Source organism: Ostrea edulis, chromosome 5, assembly GCF_947568905.1.
Source record: "Ostrea edulis chromosome 5, xbOstEdul1.1, whole genome shotgun sequence".
Classification (NCBI taxonomy): domain Eukaryota; kingdom Metazoa; phylum Mollusca; class Bivalvia; order Ostreida; family Ostreidae; genus Ostrea; species Ostrea edulis.
The window spans coordinates 19,354,233-19,374,089 of NC_079168.1; the positions used below are offsets into that span (position 1 = coordinate 19,354,233).

Genomic DNA, 19,857 nt, shown 5'->3' on the forward strand with positions numbered 1-19,857 from the left:
AGTGTTTTCTTGAGAGAACCGATCGATGTTTGAAAAGAAAACATGAGCAACAGTGAAAATGGGGAAACGCAAACTGCCGCGTTGCTACAATAGAAAAATGTAATGGTTCGAGAGATAAATCTAGATTGATTATTATTCATATTTTCGTGTACCGAGGCATGAAATGTAAGATAATAATGGCTACAGGCGCCATTCAAGTAGTGTGATAAGATTTATGTCGATAATGTGATCTTAATGCTTTAACCATTGACGCATACCCATGTCAATCAAACAAGATGGACAGTATTGGACTTCCCGCCCTCCTGTACGATTCTGTCCTTTCATTGAGACAACATTTATGAAAGCATGCAAATAAAAACACATTCATGGGAAAATTGCATAACATCACAGTCAATTTCACTTGAATTTGGAAATAAGAACCATTTAACCTCTATTTTCACTTTTTATCATATTACCATAGTCCAAAAGAACAGGAAATGGCGGGAAAGTATACCCATCTGTTCCATCACAGCATCATAAATAGAAGGATCCACTAAATTCTTATCGAGGCTTCTGTTTTCTCGATGTTTGAGATCAAAGATAATCTGCTTACCACACCAATGTACACACAACCACGACACTGTGGTAAAAAATTATTTATTTGTTAAAAGTTTTCTAACTATAAATATTTGTTTAGTCTTAATGATTTGTGATCAAGAGATATATCATCTAGCTTTATCAAAACTTATGACATACAATTAAACCAGCCCATGATTCCTCACTCATGTGGGTGTATACCGTTTTGCTTCATTCAATTCAAACACTGCAAATCAACAACACACAAAATCCAGTATCAATTTTAATAATCGGAAAATTTTCTCGCATTCACCTGCAATTTAATAGAATAGTGTAACAGAGCCAAAACTGCCGGAGCGTAAATATCCCACAGTTGATATATTAAACATCAATAATCTACAGCACTGGGATAAAAAATATTGAATTGCATAAATTTTAGAAAGCAGTTTGGGTTTCTTATTTAGCATACAGTGGAATGCTTAACTAAGAGGTAGAGGTTCGACCATTTAGTATTAACATTGACTGATACAGGGCAATTTAACTATATATACCTACTAGTACATACATGTCTACTACACAATTTATTTTGTAGTATTTTAAAACAGTAAACAGAAAGGGTATATTGCTAAATTAGAGAATAACATCACCAAAGACCCCATATGGACTATGGTCATTTTGGCATCTAAATGATTGACATCTATGTAAAGTACAAAGATAAAACCACAAAAATCTAGCAATGCTGATTGGTTTTATACATATAATATAGTCACTAGACTCTTGTGATGCTATGAGCTGTTTAACATCTTTTGTTTGTATGAAGCCACATTTCGAGCATGCAAGCTTGCAGAATCTTAAAGAGTGTGAAATTTACTGAAATTATGTAAAAAAAACAAAAACCAAAAAAAAAACCAAAAAAAACACACCCCAATTTTCATCAGTAAATTTCCATCCTCTTTCAATGTTACACACATATATTGAACTCTGAAGAGTTATGGGTGAATTATTCACGTCTTAGGAAATTAATTTTCCATTCTGATTTGGAATCCTGGCAATCTGATGCCATGTTTCAGTTCCTTGTCAGCCATTGCTTTTAAGGGTGTCTAACCACTTGCTGGTGAAAGTAGAGATCTTCTCTATGCTGATGCCTAAACGACAAAGACAACTCCATAAACACCTGTGCATTTCAAAATGACATTCCTCCATTAATTTTGAATATTTTTTTCTCATTAACACTGTATTTTGGGCCTACACACTTATAAATAAAAGCACTTTATTATAGCCCCTTTAATTTCTTCCAGTTCATACATGACAGTGTCTCATGCTTTGTTAAATTAGCATTTTTATTATTCAATTACTGACATCTTTTCCCAGAATAAGGCCTTCTTTTAAAAGTACTTCAAGTATATTTTTTCCCTATTTTGACTAGACATACATTAAATTCATGGTTGTAAGGAAGTATAAATTAGCAATATTCTAATTGCATGAAACAAATCACCCTGTCAGTAAAACAATGTACATGTAACTGTATTGACATTCACTGCAGCCATGTTTGACTGTATACAGTGAAACCTGTTTATGAGGAACATAGTTAAAAAGAATATCTGTTTATAAGGAATAATTTGAAAGTCCCCTCACAAATCCTCCATTAATCTATGCAATACAAAAATGGTTTTAAGAAACACCATTCCAAGAGACTTTTCATCATAAGGAAGTGATATGTCTTTCTTATCATTAATATTTTACGATTACGATTTCTATTTTACATGGAGTGGAATTCACAGCTTTCACCTCTGATAAAAATGCCAGTTACTTTAAAAACTTATCAAAAACATTTACATCTAAGATGCAGATAGTCTAAAAAATGATATATAATAAAATCCATTTTCCAAACATCAAATTCAAATTTTATAAACAATACATTACAAGTATGTGCTTATTTGTTTTTTAATACAAGGAACTTCATAAATATTTGGAATCTTGGTTATAGGGAGTTACTAAGTGTCTACCACATCTTACCATCTTGTTGACAGTTGGACAGAGACTTCTGAAAGGTGGGTGGGGTAGATGTTCTGATTAAATCCTTGCTGGACAGCACAGCCACCATGTGACCAGAGCTGATGTTTTCCCCCTGCTGAGCCAGGTATCTTGCACAAGAAAGGATCTCATACAGACTCCTATGGAGTAACAATAGAATTGTGGCCATTTTAGATCAATACAGTTCAAATAATTTTCAAATAAACACAGACATAAACACTTCACGTGACTCTCAAAAACTCAAAGTCCACGGGACCACAATAAAACTTCTCCAGATTGATTTAATGAGTTCAGAACTTGATATTTTCAATCAACTGCTTTCAAGTTTTACAAAAACCACATAAAACTCCGTTTACATAATAATTATGAGGGTGGAAAACTTTATAATTTTGTTTTCTTCAAGCAACATACTTAATCTTAAAAATGATTTCATCTGAAAATATGAATAAACTAAATATTTATTTGCATTTATTCATTCTTTCTTTGCTAAAGCAATATAAAACGTCTTAAAATTAGTGTCTCGTGTCAGAATTATCATCTACCTTTCAATATTTAAGTACTTTAATTGATAATTGCAGCTGATGATTTCACAAACCAATTCCAAATTTGGTCATCGCTTATTAGGCCCAATCAAGCTGTACAACATTGTTTTCATAATAATATGGTCAATGTGGTGCAAATGACCAATTGCTTGCATAAAACAAATGGCATTATGAGGTACTGAAAGTAAATTTTTAATGCAACCATTTTGTAATTTGCATTTTGATTGGCTAATGCACCCCTGATGTTGAGTCTATTATCAATGTTTTTATCCTGGTATTATTGAGCCAGTAACAAGATAGAAAGCTTTCCATTGTAACGTCACTGGTAAAAACTCCATTTGCAATCGTTAAATCAACATAAACAGTCACCAAAAAACCAACAACAAATGAGAAGATACTACAAGATAGCTATGCCCTAACTTTAAGGATTGGTTATAGGGAGTTATTAAGTGTCTACCACATCTTACCATCTTGTTGACAGTTGGACAGAGACTTCTGAAAGGTGGGTGGGGTAGATATTGCAGAGCTTAAATTTTATTTTGAAAGATCAGGAGTTTGAGAGAATAAGATTAAATTTCTTTATTTATATAAGGAAAAAAATTGTGAGTGGTAAATTTGTGTGACTGAGAACTTCGGAAGATCGAAGTTTGAGCCATCTCCAGTCACCTGTATAGAGAGTTTTATTACACTGAAAATCAAGTCAAAAGCTGACATTAAAAGTGGAAGAAAAATCTGTATATGAAATAAATTGTGTGTCATTTGAGAAGTGTTACACAATGTCTATACCACAGACACACATACTTCTGCAGCATATTTAGGATTATTAATCGTCGTACGTTAATGTATATGATTACACTTATTTCTACATTACGTGTGTCGCCTTTCGTGAAATTTAAAGTTCTCACGATAATCAGTCATTTATTTGTCTCCTTTTTATAGTACAGTATACATCAGAGGCATTATGACTAAATAGGATTAATTATTTTTTCCTGACATATAATGTAGGACTTGTACTGTTCCCAGAAATAGCATGCAGACCTCTGGGTCCAGTGTTAAAAGAATGAAATAAATTTTCTTCCACAATAATATCACCTTCATATACACCCAGTAATTAAATTCAAAGTTAACAAAATGTCACCATGAAATGGATGTATATTTCTAGCATGAAGTATTGAGCATAATACTTTAAAAATTCATTTAAAGTGTGTAATATGAAGATAGGCATTTACTAAGGACAAACACTTGATATATTGAGGGTAAAATATATTACAAGAGTAATTGTATAGGGCTGCTGAAATATATCAGTGGCAATTAGGGTATTTTGAGTTCATATTCTCAACCAAATAAAGAATAAAAAAAAGAGAAAGTTCTCACCACAAATCACGGTTATTTTTCTTTAGGTTTTTCGGCATATTATCGGCAACTTTCTCATTGCTCTTCTGGGCTCGTATGTACCTGAAACAGAAAATTTAACAGTTGAGCACAGCCACTGCACCCCTGACATTGTTATTATAATGACTGTGTAAACAATATGATTATTGCCATATATCAATAACATCACTAGTAGTATAAAGACTGGGATCCAGCCCAACTAGATAGCATCTATACACCCATAGTCTGTCAAAGAAGAAATAAATTTATAATTTATCTATCTCCTCCCATGCGGTAGTAGACACATTCATCACCCCCAGATACAAATTATGCATGCTAATGGAAACCATATTGGGTAATAAGGGCTCTTTTTTCCCCCCTACTTTACACAGATTCAGTGAATGGTAAACTTCAGCCTTTTCACATGTAAATAAGCAATTTCAACCCTGGAATTTTTCCCCCCTTCTTCTATTTCCTGAATCTATTGCTTTGGAGGAGACCAATTACCCTTTGTTTCAAATCAATTAGGCTTCCATGAAAGTGTGCATTGGGGTGTCACAAACTGTTAAGACCTCATCATTTAAATCATCACCTCCACTTGGTAAATTATTCATAAACCAAGATTTTTTTTCAATGACAGTTTTCCAAAGACAAGCCATGAAAAATGCTCAGAGGAAATTAAACATTTCATGATCATTTGATCATTACTTTGTGCCCTATACATAGATGAAAATCTACTTTACAATCCCCCACAGACTCCTACTTTTAAAAAAAACCCACCCGGCACTACTTTGAATCACCTTAGAGACGCAGTACAGTCAGCCATTGCTTAATCTCACCTATCCAGTGCCACTCAACACTATAAACCTTCAATTGATGAGCATAAAAAAAATTCAAAGCTGTTGGCAAAACTAAAAAGTACATATATCAAAATCAGCAGCTCACATTTGAGAAATCTACACCAGACCATACAAGTCTGATTTCAGGTGGTATTGATATGACCTCAAACTAAACTGGCCAGTGGAGAAACGGGTTGCCCTTTTCAGTGACCAGTTAATTGGCTGTGTACTCATTCTTGGATCAGTCTGGGTAATGTTGAATGTGTACATAAATGATAGAAAATTATAGCATATTTCCACCTGATTTGACCAGTGATCATATCAATTATTTCATAACCAGTACCCACAACACCAAGCTGTACTCAATCGTACAGAAATAGTTCTGATGATCTACTTTTGATAGATAAAGAGTACTACCCACTATACTAAAGCAAGTTGGAGATTTAGGGAAGAACTCCACAAATGCTCCCAAAACTAAGTTCAATGGCATACACACCCACCCTTAAAACATTGGTTATCTAGTTCACACTAGTACCAACATTTTACATGAGTTTTCTCCATTTTTAATGTTCCTTTATTTACTTCATTATACGGTACATATCAAAATGTCCAATACAAAGAGCAGACTCTCTGCATGTATTACTGCCATGTGCAGCATAATTGTTTACTTTTTCCTGTCTTGGTAAAAAAAAAGTGAATTGTCTCCCTTTATAAAAATGTTAAATCCTTTCCACAAGTTCACCAATCTGACTACGAGTTCATAGAACATCCAAAATGTCTTTTTCTCTCAGGTATGACTAGCAACGAACATCTTCCCACTCAATCCCAGTAGATAATGACTCTGTATTAAATAAGGCACCCCAGCCAATCCCATTTGATAATGGTCCTTTTCTATAGAAAAAGACCCCCTTCCAGTACCAGTAAAGAATGGCCCCATCTTATATAAGGATTCTCCCTTAAATATCAGTAGACAATATATAAAAACTTTCTTAGTAACTACTCACCGATTTCCTTTCCTGAATTCAGACTCTAGCCACCTAATGGCCTCCCGTGCACCTACAGACTCTTTCTTCAGATAGTCCAATGTGTCAATCACTGTAATACAAACATACATCACACTGTCAGATCATCCCAGTATTACCTTAATTAGAGGTGTTTACAAGTCATTCAACAATTACTGATCATTAAAATATCAGAACTGATACAAGTAGCATTTGCTTCTTTTCTTAGTGCTCGGCAATAGAAGTGAAAGTCACCAGTCTTTCTGATGAGACCTTCAAAACCGAACTGCCTGATCATGATAGGAGGTGACATGATAAAAAGCCCACACTACTAAATGGCCCGGAGCCCCTTCTATATTTAAAAATTTGTGGCACTTCAAATTAAGCTGGTTATAAGAAATAGATTCATATGTGACCGGTGGACAGGGGATGCTTACTCCTCTTTGGCACCTGATTCCACCTCTGGTACATCCAAAGGCCCGTGTTTGCCCAACTTTCTATTTTGTATTCCTTATAGGAGTTATGAAATTGACCACTGTTTGTTATCTTCGCCTTTCATGTAACATGAAGGAAGAAAATGCAATGGACCAGACCTGGAATTCGAACTGAGCCCCCTGAATCTCCAGTAAGGTGCTCTACCAACTCAGCTACCTAGCCACCTGCGATCGAATCCGTCTGACCGGTCATATTCCCCCGTTCTGCCTTCGCTCCTGGAAAACATCAACCAAGGATCCTTATTTCCTGGCAGGCATTTTCACCAGTCAGTTCCAGGAGCTTGTCTACGATCCCGGGTCCTGAATCTCTAGTCAGTTCCAGGAGCTTGTCTATGATCCCGGGTCCTGAATCTCTAGTCAGTTCCAGGAGCTTGTCTACGATCCCGGGTCCTGAATCTCTAGTCAGTACTAGGAGCTTGTCTACGATCCCGGGTCCTGAATCTCTAGTCAGTTCCAGGAGCTTGTCTACGATCCCGGGTCCTGAATCTTTAGTCAGTTCCAGGAGCTTGTTTATGATCCTGGGTCCTGAATCTCTAGTCAGTTCCAGGAGCTTGTCTACGATCCCGGGTCCTGAATCTCTAGTCAGTTCCAGGAGCTTGTCTACGATCCCGGGTCCTGAATCTTTAGTCAGTTCCAGGAGCTTGTTTATGATCCTGGGCCCTGAATCTCTAGTCAGTTCCAGGAGCTTGTCTACGATCCCGGGTCCTGAATCTTTAGTCAGTTCCAGGAGCTTGTTTATGATCCTGGGCCCTGAATCTCTAGTCAGTTCCAGGAGCTTGTCTACGATCCCGGGTCCTGAATCTTTAGTCAGTTGCTCTACCAACTGAGCTATCTGACCACCAGCGATCAAATTTGGCTGATTACCACACATAAAACTTCATCTGAACGTATACCGTGGGTCCATCAAAGTTTGTGGATTTGACCAATATTACTTTCAATGAAATGTAATTTTGTGGAAAGCTTTTCTTTGTCCTTCCTTTATATGAGCAAACATTGTATTTCCTTGATCTCATGGTCTGCCACAAGCCATGGAAACAACAACAAAAAATTGGTGTGTGACAAAGCCATAGTAGACGTCTCGTGAGACAGTCATTTTAACAGTCACTGACCAGTGTTACGAAAAAGAGGGACAACTTTACAACTTCATATAATATGAGCAACAATATGACACTGGTTGAGGATCTTACAAGTGATAAGGGAACCTACACCGCTTGTCAGGATTACTTACCAGAGAATGGAAAGAGGAAGGCTGATGGGTAACTAACAAGGAATGATGACTATACCTGTCACCAGTAACATGAATGGTGTGAATATCTTTACTGATTAACCTTAGAGAGCAACCATAGGAATGACGAACACTCTGTAAGGTGACTAACTAGAAAAGGGAGATTGCTAGATTGCCTTAGTAACTAATGAAAATTGGAAATCTTTAAAACAGAAATGGAAATATTGAATACAGTATATATTTTTTTTATCATTCTAACTACTAAAACTTGAATGATACAAACTACTTATCCATCTGGTGGGAATGTCACAACTAACCACTTTGATGGACAACTATCTGATGGGAATGTCACAACTAACCACTTTGATGGACAACTATCTGATGGGAATGTCACAACTAACCACTTTGATGGACAACTATCTGGTGGAAATGTCACAACTAACCACTTTGATGGACAACTATCTGGTGGGAATGTCACAACTAACCACTTTGATGGACAACTATCTGGTGGGAATGTCACAACTAACCACTTTGATGGACAACTACAAGTGACAGGAATGCCATCATGAACCACTTTGGAGAAAAAAAACTTCTAGATAAACAGGAATGTCTTTTCCAGAACTTCCCAGATATAGATAAGGATGTCTTTTCCACTTATCAGATAAAGGAATAAGATGTCTTTTCCATTTTACAGCAAATGGAATAAGAATGTCTTTTCCACTTTATAGATAAAGGAATATGGATGGGTTTTTTTTCTCTGTTTTACAGAAAAAGGAATAAGGATGTCTTTTCTACTTTGCAGAAAAGGGAAGGATAAGGACGTCTTTTCCACTTAGCAGTAAAAGCAATGATAAGGACGTCTTTTCCACTTAACGATGCCTTTTCCACTTAGCAGAAAAAGGAATGATAAGGACGCCTTTTCCACTTTAGCATCAGATCATATAGCAGGAAATTAACTAATGGAGAACATTTTCATTATATAATTTACGGAAATAAAAGTTCCACAAATTCAATTTAGGAGTAAAGAATTCTTTAAAATTTAATGAAGATCAATTAAAAAATTACCATTATTTGCACATAGATACAATACCTCCTACAGCAAAAGCATTTCCGTTCCAATATATTTCAAAGTTTACTTCTAGATTAAAGTTTCCCTAATCTTAATTAATTTCAAATTGATACCATCCCCCACAATTAACACTTTTCTAGCAATCCCCCATTGTTGATTGAAATTGACACCAGGTGATAATTGGGAACAGGTACACATCCACCTACACATGAGGCTCACATATACAAATTTATTTTATCACTTTTTCTATCTTGTAAACACAATCACATAAATTCCATATTAAACTATATCATATTCCAATATAATCACGCAGTATTAAGTCTTCCCCGGAAGACATGTGTTGCCTGCTAGTTCATTCTATATGTAATATATCACGTATAATGTTGAAAAAGTAAATTATTGAAATGGTTTTTGTCACTAAACAGGAAGTTGATAAGCGACAGATTCGAAAATGTCTTACACAATACAGTTGGCCACACTGATGCTCTGTGCCAAATATCAGGGAGTTGCCCCATGTGGTTCTTGAGAAAACTGTGACAGAAATTTTTTGTGACGACGACAACGCCGCCAGACGACGACGCAGGACGACGGATAGTGATCCCTATATGTCGCCACTGCGTAACGCAGGCGACACAAAAATAGTGGAGCTGTAAATTGTCCGACTTCCTACAGAGGTGTGGGTGTGTGTTTATTTTACTCTTACATAGGATTCCACACAGATCAGAAGAGATGTGGTACAGACAATACACTATGATCATCAAGTTTATTAACATGATATACATATATTTACATAAAACATTCAGTCCCTAATCCAGTCCAGCTGTGACTAATGATCATTTGATCATGTCTGTTTGTGTTGAAAGTTTGTCAAATGTATGAACAATCCGCTGTGAATGGTTTTCTTTTATAAAAGAGAGCCTCAGATCCATATCTAGCTTCTCAAATCAAAAATGACTCAGATAAGCTTGAAATAGCACCTGGAAATCATAGGCATATAGGTTTTGTATATTGTCCACCTTTGAATTCATATTACCGTGAATTGCTTCAACATGAGAAAATCACAATTTTCTCTGACTGTAATTCTAACCTGCTATATAATACTGTATAGGAATGGTAAGGATGCCTTTTCCACTTACCACATAGAGGAACAAGAGGCCCAGGGGCCTTATAGGTCACCTGAGTATCATGTAACAACCTTCTAATGTTTGAATTAGGTTTGTGTTTAAATATAAGAATTTTACTTTTGGATGGAAGAAACATTGAATAGCTATGTGGTCATGAAGTACATGTGTCATTTTTATGTTCAATCAATAATCCTTTTTAAAAAACCTAGGTCTGAGACATCATAAAGAAAAGGGTTATTTACTCCTTAGATAAAACCAATATAAGAAGATTTTCAAAGAATTTCTACATTTTCACTATATGACCAATAGAGCCCCACCCTAACATAAGAACCCCTGCCCCAGGGGCCATGAATTTCACAATTTTGGTAGAGGGCTCAACGCTCATTATAATTATGCCCACAGTTTGGCTTCTTGATGTCCAGGAGTAAAGAAGAAGATTTTTTAAAATTACACTCATTTTGATGGTTTTTGCCCCACCCCTCAGGCCCCAGGGGGGCAGGGACCACGAATTTCACAATTTTTGTTCCCCTCCACCCACAGATGCTATATGCCAAAATTGGTTGAAATTGGTTCAGGGGTTTCAGAGAAGAAGCTGAAAATGTTCAAATGTTAATGCACGACGACGGACAAAAACAGATAGCAATAGGTCACCTGAATGATTCAGGTGACCTAATAAAATGGATATACCTTTTCTACTTACCACATAGAGGAATAATATGGATACCTTTTCCACTTACACCATAGAGGAATAATATGGATACCTTTTCCACTTACATCATAGAGGAATAATATGGATACCTTTTCCACTTACCAGATATAGGAATAAGGATGCCTTTTCCACTTAACACATAGTACAAATGTAGAATAATAAGGAAGCCTTTTCCACTTACCAGATATAGAAATAATATGGATACCTTTTCCACTTACCAGATAGAGGAATGATAAGAATGCTCTTTCCACTTACCAGATACAGATATAATAAGGACACCTTTTCCACTTACCAGATATAGGAATAATAAGGATGCCTTTTCCACTCTGGGTGAGCTGCTTGACCAGGTGTAAATTGTCACACAGACAGGTGGTGTCCGGGATCAGGTAGGGAGGAAAATGGGGGGTGTCTGGGGCCTCCAAAGACCCCTCTAGCTGACTGACCTCAGCCTGGCAAATAAAAACCATAAAGATTACATTACTTGTATGAAGCTTTAATACATTCTTCAGGGATCGAAATTAACTTTTTTCACTACTAGCAAATTTTAGCTAGTGGATTATTTTCCAACTAGCAAAATTGAGCTTTTACTAGCATTTTTCAATCGATTGCTGTTTTACAGGAATTTAAGAAAACAAGCATGTCTCTATATCAAAATATAGGGAAAATCTTTTAAAATCTTCTTTAAAGTGCAATAATAAAAATAAGATTGAGAATTCTTTCATTTGAAATTTAATAAATTATCAGACAACATATATGGTGCATGGTGAGGGTCATAGGGTACACTTGTGCGGTGTACTCGCTGTCCAGAGATCTACTACCTATTTACAACATCATGTGGTTTGAAATCTTGAAGACTGTTTGCGCCAATTCAAACTACATGTATATGTTCAAAACTTTTGGAAATTCTAGTGGAAAAAAACCCCTGCGAACTCGAAGTGTTTGACTATAGAGCACAGAAGGACACCGCGTGAAACGGTGACACTAACACTGTCATGTGTTGTTTCATGTAGACACGGACGAAATCAACATGCTTGCTATTTAACTCAGACGTCACTGAGACGTCCGAAGTGTGCTTGAAGTAGGACTGACTGAGATGACCTTGGCCTTAGTTATTTATTCGATCCCAATCTCTACCCAGAGTTGTCGTTCCTTGCTCTCACTTACACCTCTGTCAACGTCTCAAGGGTTTTACAAGATTTTTGTAAAATGGCACGTATGCTCAAATAAAGTATGGTTTTGACTTCAGTTACAAAAATATACGTAAATAAATAAATACTGAGCAGATGTCAAGTCTTTTTGTGACACAAGAAGCATTGATTTGGGTTGAAACGTGGATATTGGGTAGTTCTATTGCACCAGGCCTATAGATAGGTACATGAAGAATATATAGTAATGGAAAAAATCTACAAATAGTTTCTTGTCCTACATTTTCCCAATATTTTATAAAGTAGTTCTTAGTTTTATTAGCCGTAAAAAAAAAAGTGGATTTACATGTGGAATAACATCGCTTATTTTGAGACGTTAACAGAGGTATATGTGAGTGTAAGGAATGATAACTCTCGGTAGAGATTGATTCGATCCACATTTACTTTTTCAATACTTGTATATTCATTCTGTAAAGTGTTTCTATGCACAAGACAAAATTATTGTAAACTTCAAAGTACAGCCAATAAACCGAGGAAATCCGGAAAAAGATCGGGTTTTTTTTCACTCGTAAAAAGTTGCGATCACTTGTGATTTTTTACTCGCAATTTCAATTTTAAACTCGTATTTAGCGAGTATTTCCTCTTAATTTCGTTGCCTGATTCTTGACTACAAGAATACGCCGTTTCAAGATACGTTTGAGTTATTTCCCTTTGAAGAACTCTCGTACATAGTAAGGCGCGAAACAACTTGTTTACATGCGGGAGTGGGATGAATATTCATCACTACATAAGTAAATGTACTTAGTATTCTTCCTATACGCTGTTTCATCACCTGAATTCAACTGATACACAAACTAAGTAAGTAATAAGTATTCAGGGAGTGATTAAATACATGGAATTGTTATTATATCACGTAATTTCGTTGGTCGTTGGTATCATATCTAGGATATTACTTTCAAATATCGTATTGTTTTTATGTTCCTACTTTAGAAAAACATTTCTTTCAATAGTATTTCATATTTCCTACATTTACTTATTTAGATAGAAGCCGCTTTTAATATATTTTATCGTTTCCGTCACTGACTGTAGGTTCACTCTGTCCCACTTAGGCACTCAAAGTTCTACTAAATGTACCTCCTACACAGGAGAGCTCTTATCTCGAAACTGGCATACTGACCCAAATTTCAAAGTAATTTTCCAAGTAAGGGCATTTGAAAGCCTGTTTTGATGCTTTCCATCAACCATCATAATGAAAATATGTACAGGAGTCTACATACAGGAAAAGAAATATCTACACGAGTATACATACAGGAAAAGAAATATCTACATGAGTCTACATACAGGAAAAGAAATATCTACACGAGTCTACATACAGGAAAAGAAATATCTACATGAGTATACATACAGGAAAAGGCCTATACAATGTACAAGCATTGCCTATTTCCCTAATCCTATTATACATAATAAAAACGTTTAAATTGATAAATACGTAAAGCCTGGAGACTTCATCATTGATCTGATTATCACCATGGAAATCAATAATTTGCTTAATATTTGACTAATTCAGAATAAAACAGTTCATCTCTATGTACAGAAATAAATTTGAAAACTAAAAGCACAACACTATCTGACCAGTGCATTTCATTACTATTATATATACTCACTTATAAGCCTGATTTTTGTGAGTTAATTGTAACACAGAAAGTATGGCCTTCCTATAAATGGTTTCTAATGCTAACACACCATTTCACCGAAAAACATGATTGGTGTGAATGTTCCAGAAAGACATGTCTTGGGAATGCATGATCTCTTTATTCAATACATGCATATAAGAGAAGGACATGATACATGTAAAATAATTTTTTATGGTTCATGTATTATAAGAGTTGATTTCTTGTTAATGAAACGAGAAAAAAGACTTGCTCCATTCTACATTTATTTTTATATCAAAATTAAAAAAAAAAAAAAACAAACTTTCTAGAATAACAGACCATATTTGCCAGAAAGTATTGAAATCATTGCATTTATGCTAATTAGCATAGTAAATGTGTTTCAAAGATATGAAATAGGAGTTGAATCGATTAAAGAAACCATGAGTAGATGGACAGGTATTCTGACAACAAACTTCATATAGGTATGGCTTCATTAGCACTAATGTAGTATTAATAAAATTTGAAACATTATTATTGGTTTTTTCACAAAAAAGAAAGATCTAGCATTTAAATTCAAATTAATATCTTTTGACTGACATAGAGAAATAAAGTTATCCGAAAATTGTTGAACAATAGGACATTGCCAAATTAAATGAAAGATTGTTTCCTCCTCTTCTTCACAAAAAGTACATAGATTTGTATCGACTTTACCTATTCTATACATGAAACTATTGTTAGTTAAGATATGATGATTAAGTCTGTATTGAAACCATCATAATTTGCTATCTTTTGTCACCAGGAATGGATGACAGTAAATCTCTTTTTTTTAATACTGGTTTAGTTAAGATCTCATACACAGGTTTGGGTCCTTTTCTAGTAAGAGCAAACACTTTGATATTACAAGGAATCACTGTCTTTGTATAAATCCATTCTTACTAAAGTTAAATTTTTTATTTCACTAATGTCTTAATATTGATCCCTTGAAGGTGCACTGCAATCACTTTCTTTCCAGTCTTACACCCTATAAATTTATCTTTATTTCTTTATATCTGCTCTTTCTTTCTCTTTAATAATCAATCCGTGCTGACTGTAAATATACTTAGATATGCATATTATATGTATACTTGTACTTTTGAAATAAGATATCATTGAATGCCTCTTCATAAAAAAAATTAATTAATTTAAAAAAACCCAATAAAAAACTAAATTACAACTGAGATAGACTATGTTGGAATCTCTATCTGATATATAGACACAGAATTCTAGTAAATATTGGATAATACTTGTATGCATGTCAGTGCCAAAATCCTTCAACATATCATATTTGGTTGTGGGCAATACATGTGCTCTATATTTTTTCAAGCTATCAAAACCATTTTTAAAATGTGTGTGTTTAGTTCTTTTTCTTTCCACCCCCCCCCCCCCAAAAAAACAAGAGATGTTTGTAAAACACATATGCCCCCCATGGTGCAAAATTGAAAAGGGTTATGCACACATATCATTTAATTGATAGTAGTATCATCAATTCAAAGTATTGAGCAGACAATATCTTCCTATGTCAAGAGTGAATTGACCATGTGACCTAAAAATCAATAGGAGTCATCTACTCCTTATGCTGTACCAGTGTACCAAGTTTGGTGTCAATCAAGCAAATAATTCTTAAAATATAGGAGACAATATATTACTATGTCCAGTTCAACAATTGACTTTTGACCTCAAAATCAATATGGGTCATCTTCTCCTGAAGATGTACCAGTGTATTAAGTTTGATGTCTGTCAAGCAAAAGGATTATCAAGATATTGAGTGGACAGTATATTACTATGTTCAGTTTGACCTTTGACCATGTGACCTCAAAATCAATAGGAGCCATCTCCTCCTGAATATACACCAGTGTACCAAGTTTGATGTCTGTCAAGCAAAGGGTTCTCAAGATATTGAGTGGACAGTATATTACTATGTTCAGTTTGACCTTTGACCATGTGACCTCAAAATCAATAGGAGCCATCTCCTCCTGAATATACACCAGTGTAGCTGCAATAATGTAGCCCTCTCTGATTTTTTTTATTATTATTTTTTTTTTATTTTTTTTTAGGGAGAGGGCTACAACTCCTTAGGATCTCCGTAATGGTGCAAATGCAGGAGTGATTCACTCCCGCAACATTTGCGCTCATTCTAAACATTTCCTGACTTTCTTTACGTAAATAAAATGATATTCTATGTTTCTTAGTCAATATATAAATTTACAACCTGCAATTTAAGATTTGTGAGGCTCTATTCTACCGTTTTCAACAATTTCGATAAATTCCAATTCCTCGATTCATATTTGTGCGCCATGTTTGATGTACTGAAGTTTCAACTTCCGATTGTCAAGTCATTTGCATATGCCATATAAGGTAGTATTTACATCAATGGACAAGTATGGAGGCGAAAGCTATTTCGTCGATATTGAAAAGGTTTGAATTTAATATCAAGTCAAAAACCGAACAACAGACTGTAAATTCTTTCTGCAACAATATGATTTTCCTTTCTTTATCGAAGTGGCTCGAGTAACTACATTTTCGCGCTGATTGTCAATGTTTAGGTTTTTCATTAGATCCACCTACGAGATCTTGCGACAACAAGCATGGCGGAGCAGACGAAGAATTTTGAATGCTGTACATTATATTTAATGAAAAACACCTTTATTAGACATGCCCGAGCACAAAGTATGCACTCCTTTTGGTGTAAACAACATTTGGGACTAATACACAGAGTTTATTATCGGTTATTCATAAAATTATTTTGCACCATTACGGAGATCCTATGGAATTGTAGCCCTATCCCGAAAACGTCAGAATAAAAAAAAATTGGATAGGCCTACATTATTGCAGCTAACACCAGTGTACCAAGTTTGATGTCTGTCAGGCAAAGGGTTCTCAAGATATTGAGCAGACAGTATATTCTAATGTCAAGTTTGACCCTTGACTTTAGATCATTTGACCTCAAAATCAATAGGAGTCATCTTCTCCTGAAGATATGCCAGTGTACTAAGTTTGATGTCTGTCAAGCAAAGGGTTCTCAAGATATTGAGCGGAAATTATATTCTTATGACCCTTGGACCATATTGAGCGGACAGTATATTCTAATGTCCTGTTTGACCCTTGATCTTTGACCATGTGACCTCAAAATCAATAGGGTCATCTTCTCCTGAAGTTGTACCAGTGTACCTAGTTTGATGTCTGTCAAGCAAAGGGTTCTCAAGATATTGAACGGACAGTATATTCCTATGTCCAGTTTTACCCTTGACCTTTGACCATGTTACCTCAAAATCAATAGGGGTCATCTACTCCTTAGGATGTACCAGTGTGCTAAGTTTGATGTTTTTCAAGCAAAGGGTTCTCAAGATATTGAGCGGACATTATATTCCTATGTCCAGAGTAGATTGACCCTTGACCTTTGGACCTGAAAAACAATAGGGGTCCTCTTCTACTCATAACCAACCTACATATGAAATATCATTATCACCACGTGAATGGTTCTCAAGATATTGAGCGGACAACATGTGGTCTACCAACCAACAGGTGCAAACCAATATGTCCCTCTTCTTTGAAGGGGGGCATAAAAAAAAAAGCAGGCAAATCCATATCTTTATGATAGTTGATGGTATAGAGATTCAGTTAGATTATGATATGCAGTTTCCTACTTCTCAGACACAACGCGGTAAAATAGTGCACCATGTACAACACCATAAGATAGTATCTTGTTTTTCTTTCTATGAACATTTTGAACATACGGTGAAAAACTGGGCCAAATCAGAGTGAAAGTGTACCTCTTCTTTTTTCGCTAAATCTCAAATAGTATTCAAAATGTGAGTCAGTTACCTTGACCTTTTGACTTCAAAAACATTAGAGGTCATCCTTAAGTCATGAAGACTCTTTTAAAGTGAAGTTTCATTTATAAAGCTAATATAGTATTTGAGATATATTATATGGAAACAAAGGTGTTACGGTTAGTCAGAGATCCAAATTAATAACCAAACCACCCCCTGGCTTTCACTGAGGCTGTGGATAAAAATTGCCATCTGTCATCTGAGGCTCCATTAATGTTTTAGCTGCTTCAGTTTCGACTCATTAATCTGCCTTATTAATTTGTCTCTGTTTAAATGAATGGGGCTGGGTTTTCATGTAAATGCATCTCATTATGTTAATGGTACAATGTATCTATTTAAAAAAAAATCTTCAATTTTTAGTTTTTGATATGCAGCAATATTTCTATTAGGGTAGCCATAAAAGCCCAAAGATACAATTACTGACATGGCAACCACCTTGCTATATGTTTTTCTACCTTTGTGTGACTTTGTAACTATCTCCATATATTGTGAAAAGAAAAAGAGATTTTTATCACCTAGTGGAAATTAAATCCACGGTTATCATATTCAAGCTTCAGGTATTAAACGAAATGCTTTTTAAATGAAATGCTTTTTATTTGAGTGTATAAAATAAAATGCATGTATGCATTACCTGTAACCGAAGCTGTGCCATATCCCTCATCAGCTGGTTTCTCCTGCTTTCCTCATCAGCCTGCAAGTACACAGGGAAAATAGTAATTTAACCACACAGGTGAGATGATTCAAAGTCATCTGCCATCTTAACTCCTAATTTCTTGCCATTTTTTAAAAGCCATTTCCTGTTTGAATAATGACCATAGATGAAAAGTAGATGAAATGGTATTCTAATGGTACATAATATTGGTGTCTCTCATGAAAATATGAAACCAAATCAATTTTCCAAGAAAGCCATAACATTGCAATTTAATTAGTGCTTGTATTCTTCATTAGCTTTTAATATGATCCCATATTTCTCATTCTGTTCTGGTTTACCACTACAAGTCCTCATGAATATCAGTAAAAAAAAAAAAGTGCATAAAAAAATTTGTGAGGATCTTTATTAAAATTGATTCCTCTCATCTTTAAGCTGTGGCTAAGATATCTTCTGTCGAGTGAGGTTAAATTCATATATGAGTGAGGCTTCCTTGTGGTTTTCCAGAGATAAATGTTGCCAAATTTTCCCCACTTCGAAATAGATATAACTCACCTTGAAAATGTGAAATTGATTGACAGGCAAATACAAGTTTACATGTAACCAATCAGAATACTTCACTACGTAGCACATGGCATCACTTCAAAGATTTCATTCATAATCAGAATCAACAAACTGCCGGGAACTCTACACACCCAATTAAAGTCGAAATCCATTAACTAGAGGAATCTTCCAAAATATGTTTTATATTAGCAGTGTCTGTTACTGCAATTACTGATAAGTTTGTCAAAAATGTGATACAAATCTCTTCTTTTGATTCAAGTTGCATGCATTTTTTCATGAAACATAACCCAGCCTGGTTTCATAGAAAGAAAAAATCATGCAACTCCTGATGTGCCAAATGTTGGAAGAATCCATGCTGCAGTGCCAATGCAGAGAAACAGTTGTTTTTTACCTGAGTAATCAGGAGAAGGACCACCACCTCTGCTTATTGATAAAGTGGCAAAAAACACCCCACAAATGATGTATAAATTGCTGAGAGATAGCTAATATGGTCTGCAAGAAATCAGCTCTTTGTTGATAAGAAATCCCACCTTGCAAAGTCGTTAGGGCTCCAGGATCATTTTAAGCATGCATTTTTTTTTTAAACTAAAAGCTTTTACAGGTGTACACATGGAATGAACCTGGTGCATTTTATTATCACAAAAAAGAGCAATATTTTTATACTGCAACATCACAGTTAATATATTCATTCAGTTCTATAAAATTTGATAACCATAGTTGGTTACAAGAACAGTAAGACTTCACACTAAGGTGAAAGGTCAAAAGTATCACTATATAATAGCACAATCTTCCACAAAATGAACTGTCAAAAGCAAGTCAACTTTCTATTTCCCAAACAGTAGCTTTATTTCTGTTTCAGATTTCTAATTTCATACAACATTTTGAAATGCTCACATAATTTTTTTCTGTCTTACATAGTATAACACAGTTCTTTCATCAGTTAGCAGGTGCTTTCAGCTCGACATGGGCCATTCTTCACCCCCAATCATTAGATTTGATGACTATAATTATCAAT

The 19,857-nt window shown here is 35.1% G+C and overlaps 1 protein-coding gene across 2 annotated transcripts in view; it reads right to left on the bottom strand.

Moving 5' to 3' along the window:
• Window positions 1–825: 825 nt before the first annotated feature.
• Window positions 826–19,857, bottom strand: part of LOC125650328 (nonsense-mediated mRNA decay factor SMG5-like) — a 48,537-nt gene continuing 29,505 nt past the window's right edge. For both annotated transcript variants that reach the window (XM_048878510.2, XM_048878511.2), the window contains exons 21-26: window positions 18,261–18,320; window positions 11,256–11,412; window positions 6,346–6,436; window positions 4,506–4,586; window positions 2,572–2,729; window positions 826–1,700 (exon numbers count right to left, since the gene is read on the bottom strand). In XM_048878510.2, the coding sequence (XP_048734467.1) occupies window positions 1,633–1,700; window positions 2,572–2,729; window positions 4,506–4,586; window positions 6,346–6,436; window positions 11,256–11,412; window positions 18,261–18,320 (615 nt within the window). In that variant the 3' untranslated portion in view covers window positions 826–1,632. The remainder of the gene's footprint in view (window positions 1,701–2,571; window positions 2,730–4,505; window positions 4,587–6,345; window positions 6,437–11,255; window positions 11,413–18,260; window positions 18,321–19,857) is intronic.